Genomic DNA, 3,463 nt, shown 5'->3' with positions numbered 1-3,463 from the left:
ACCAAATTGACACACCATTGCATAGCCTTGGCTAATAATGATATAGAGAAGATAACATGATTTTTAGAAGAGTCAACGACCTACTAGAAAGAATAAAATTCAAATAGCTCATCTGCAATCAACGACTCCTATAAACATAACATTAGAATGTATGAAGAAGATTTTCACCATATCAAAATGTAATTCACACGTAAGGAAACCAGTTTAGAATGCAAGGCGTACAAGGAAAAAGGCAACTTGTCTGTGATTCTTTTCAGCAGCCAATTGCGCTGGAGTGAGGCCAGTGTTATCTACCACAATCAGGTCGTCTTTCTTTCCAGTCTGTACCAATACCGTGCAGGCCTCCAAGTTCCCTCGAATGGAAAACCAATGGAGAGGGGTACATAGCTCGAGAGAAAGCATTTATGTATTTGTGCTTGTTTATTAACGTAAACCAAAAAGTGTGGATGGTTTATGCGATGGTAAAATTATATAATATGATTTATGCGCCGGTAAAATTCTATAGTACCATGGGGTTGTTATGAGAGAGAAAGTTGAGTAATGGTCGAGGGAGCTGCCTGCTGCTTTTAGCAGAAAGAAGGTCATGTGAGTCTAAATCATATACATTTTTACAATCAATCTCTTTTGGTCTTTATAATTCAACCCCCAAAGTATTGTATGAAGTATGGTTTAATCTCTTTCCTTTTTTACATTCTTCTTCTGCAGGTAACTCTTGAGATCCCTTGGGTCAAGTGGGAAGATGGGTGGACATGGGAAGTGAAGGCACAATTGATGGAAGCTGTTGAGTGGCCTCAAAAGCACCAGGATGCATTCGAGCGAATTGGAACCTGCCCACCAACAGGAGTGTTGTTGTTTGGTCCCCCCTGGATGCAGCAAAACGCTCATGGCCCGTCCTGTAGCTTCTGAGGCAGGACTGAATTTTCTGGCTGTCAAGTGTCCAGAGTTATTCAGCAAGTGGGTTGATGAATCTGAGAAGGCTGTTAGATCTCTTTTTGCCAAAGCAAGAGCTAACGCGCCATCAGTTATATTTTTTGATGAAATAGACAATCTTGTTGTCATCCGTGGAAAGGAAAGTGATGGTGTTTCAGTTGCAGATAGGGTCATGAGTCAACTTTTGGTTGAATTGGATGGTAAGCTATTTGTGGGTCTAGTAGCAGTATCATTATTTAATAGATTGGAAGTGTTACTTTGTCGTAAAGCTGTTTTAGCTATTTACCCTCTGTTGTCTTCTTGCTGTTTTGTTGCTTTCTTTAATCTGTACCCTTACGCCTTTCTTCAGTTTTCCTTTGGGTTTGCATTCTTATTGGAACTGGATTGTTTCCTTATTTTACACTCAATATCTATTAGTGAACTTGAAAGAACCATGTGAAGATATCTACAATCTTGGAGTATATTTAAGGCCCCCTCATGTTAAGTGGTGGCATGGTGCAATGATGGAAATTGTGTCAATTAAAAGTGAAGCAAACTAGACTTATGTATGGTCCGAAAATGTTTTTTCTTATTCATGTCATATGATGTCTGGAACCCTAAGAAGACCTGCTTTCTTCTAGGTCTACATGGAAGAGTTAATGTTACTGTTATTGCTGCTACAAATCGTCCTGACAAGATTGATCCTGCCCTTCTTAGACCAGGTGATCTTCTGCGGCTCTCTTTGATACACAAATATGAGTAATTTTTTTGGTTAAATTTACTTTTTTTTTTCTTTATCCTGCATGTTACCAACTTCTTAAATATTTTCCTGATTTTGGACCCGGTTATTGAACAGGGTGGTTTGATCGACTCCTATATGTTGGACCCCCTAGTGAAACAGATCGTGTTGACGTATTTCATGTTCATTTGCGTAAAATGCCTTGCGGTTTTGATGTTGATGTAAGCGAGCTGGCTCATCTCACTGAAGGTTGTACTGGTGCTGACATATCTTCGATCTGCAGGGAAGCAGCAATTTCAGCAATTGAAGTATGTTGTATAAGTTCTTGGGTTGCAGAAACGTTTGTTATATTTTCAGCTGTAATTTTTATTTGCATATTTCAATGAAATCAGGAGAACCTAAATTGTTCAGAAGTAAAGATGGAGCACTAAAAGACTGCAATTCTTCGTGTACACCCATCAGAGATTCAACCTTATCAAGAATTGTCGGACAAGTTTCAGCGGCTTGTACATTCCAAGTCTCCATCAGAGGCATGTGTACATCAACTTAATAGACCAAAGGAGTTATCATCCTGGTAACAGTCCTTTTCTACATTGTCTATTTGGTTTAAATTGTCAACCTACCAACCTGCTTAAAATCCTTTTGATTGCTTGTAGTGCTCCCTTGTACTGTTATTAGCTTATAAAATGTAAAATTTCTCTAAGATATCGTTTTTCCATCTGACCAAACCTATTTGGTTTTCTAGACTATCTGCTGAAATATTCTGAGACTTGTGTTGCTGCCTAGAGATTAATAGCTGAACCACCAAAGCCACATGCTACAAGCTTAGAACTATTTGGGAAGGGGCGATTAATAGTTAGTATTATTTTGAGAAGTCCTCTAGTAGTTAGGATCAAGCCTGGTTAGGATTACTGTTAATTTTCCCTTGATTTTAAAATATGTTCATCATGCTTTGTATATATATTTGACATATTAAATTTTCTTTGCAGATTATTGATGATTCAAGTGGTAATAGTAAAATGTAGATCAAGAGATGAACACGTTATCTTGAAGCTACGCTAGCATAAAGATAGGTTTACTTGGTAATTAGTTTGTTCGTAGCCAGGAAGTTGTTTTTATTTAGTTTTGGACTATCTTGTAGAAAAAATGATAATGCCAGTTAGAAAGTTATTTTTGTTTTAAAATATCGCTTTTATTCCAGTTTGACTAGACTCTGCTAATTAATTTAATGTATATCATAGCATGACGTTATATATATATATATATATATATATATATATATATATATATATATATATATATATATATATATATATATATATATATATATATATATATATATATATTGCTTTAAGATAATGTACGTAGTAAGTTAATACTTGTATTTGATTATGATTATCTATGGTCGATATATATTTTTATAGATAATTCATGATTTTAGATTAATTTATGTATATATATATATATGAAAAAAAATATGATGCAAATTGTGACGCTCCAAAGTGTCTAAATTATTATGTATATATGAAAAATAATATGATGCAAATTGTGACGCTCCAAAGGGTCTAAATTATTTTGGAGGGAATGAGGAGAACTTGAACGAAAGTAAACATATAGGGACTCTAATGAGAGTCTATATATTTCGGGTGTCTAAAGCGTCTCTATATGGTTTATAGTGGCTGAGAAATGTGTCTATAAGCGTGCAAATAGTGACGCTTTTTGCAGTCTAAATATTGCGACTATCTATAGAGTCCCTATATCCCAAATAGTGGCGGCGAAATACATAGATATTTTGCAAATTGTGACGCTCTAAAG

The 3,463-nt window shown here is 35.5% G+C and overlaps 1 protein-coding gene across 1 annotated transcript; it reads left to right on the top strand.

Annotated features, from left to right (window-relative positions):
• The first annotated feature begins 1,504 nt into the window (after positions 1 to 1,504).
• Positions 1,505 to 2,673, top strand: LOC110780878 (uncharacterized). Its single transcript, XM_056842191.1, has 3 exons — positions 1,505 to 1,631; positions 1,766 to 1,956; positions 2,638 to 2,673. Exons 1-3 carry the CDS (start codon positions 1,505 to 1,507, stop codon positions 2,671 to 2,673), a joined length of 354 nt encoding a protein of 117 aa, XP_056698169.1.
• The last annotated feature ends 790 nt before the right edge of the window (positions 2,674 to 3,463 follow it).

Source organism: Spinacia oleracea, chromosome 4 (genome assembly GCF_020520425.1).
Source record: "Spinacia oleracea cultivar Varoflay chromosome 4, BTI_SOV_V1, whole genome shotgun sequence".
Lineage (NCBI taxonomy): Eukaryota > Viridiplantae > Streptophyta > Magnoliopsida > Caryophyllales > Amaranthaceae > Spinacia > Spinacia oleracea.
The sequence above is the reverse complement of the archived record's forward strand: the minus strand, read 5'-3'. Positions and strand labels throughout refer to the sequence as shown.

Coding starts and splice junctions, on each gene's coding strand:
- LOC110780878 (XM_056842191.1), top strand. CDS start 1,505: ATGTCATATGATGTCTGGAACCCTAAGAAGACCTGCTTTCTTCTAGGT. Junction 1,632..1,765: donor TCCTGCCCTTCTTAGACCAG/GTGATCTTCTGC, acceptor GTTATTGAACAG/GGTGGTTTGATCGACTCCTA. Junction 1,957..2,637: donor CAGCAATTTCAGCAATTGAA/GTATGTTGTATA, acceptor TTTTCTTTGCAG/ATTATTGATGATTCAAGTGG.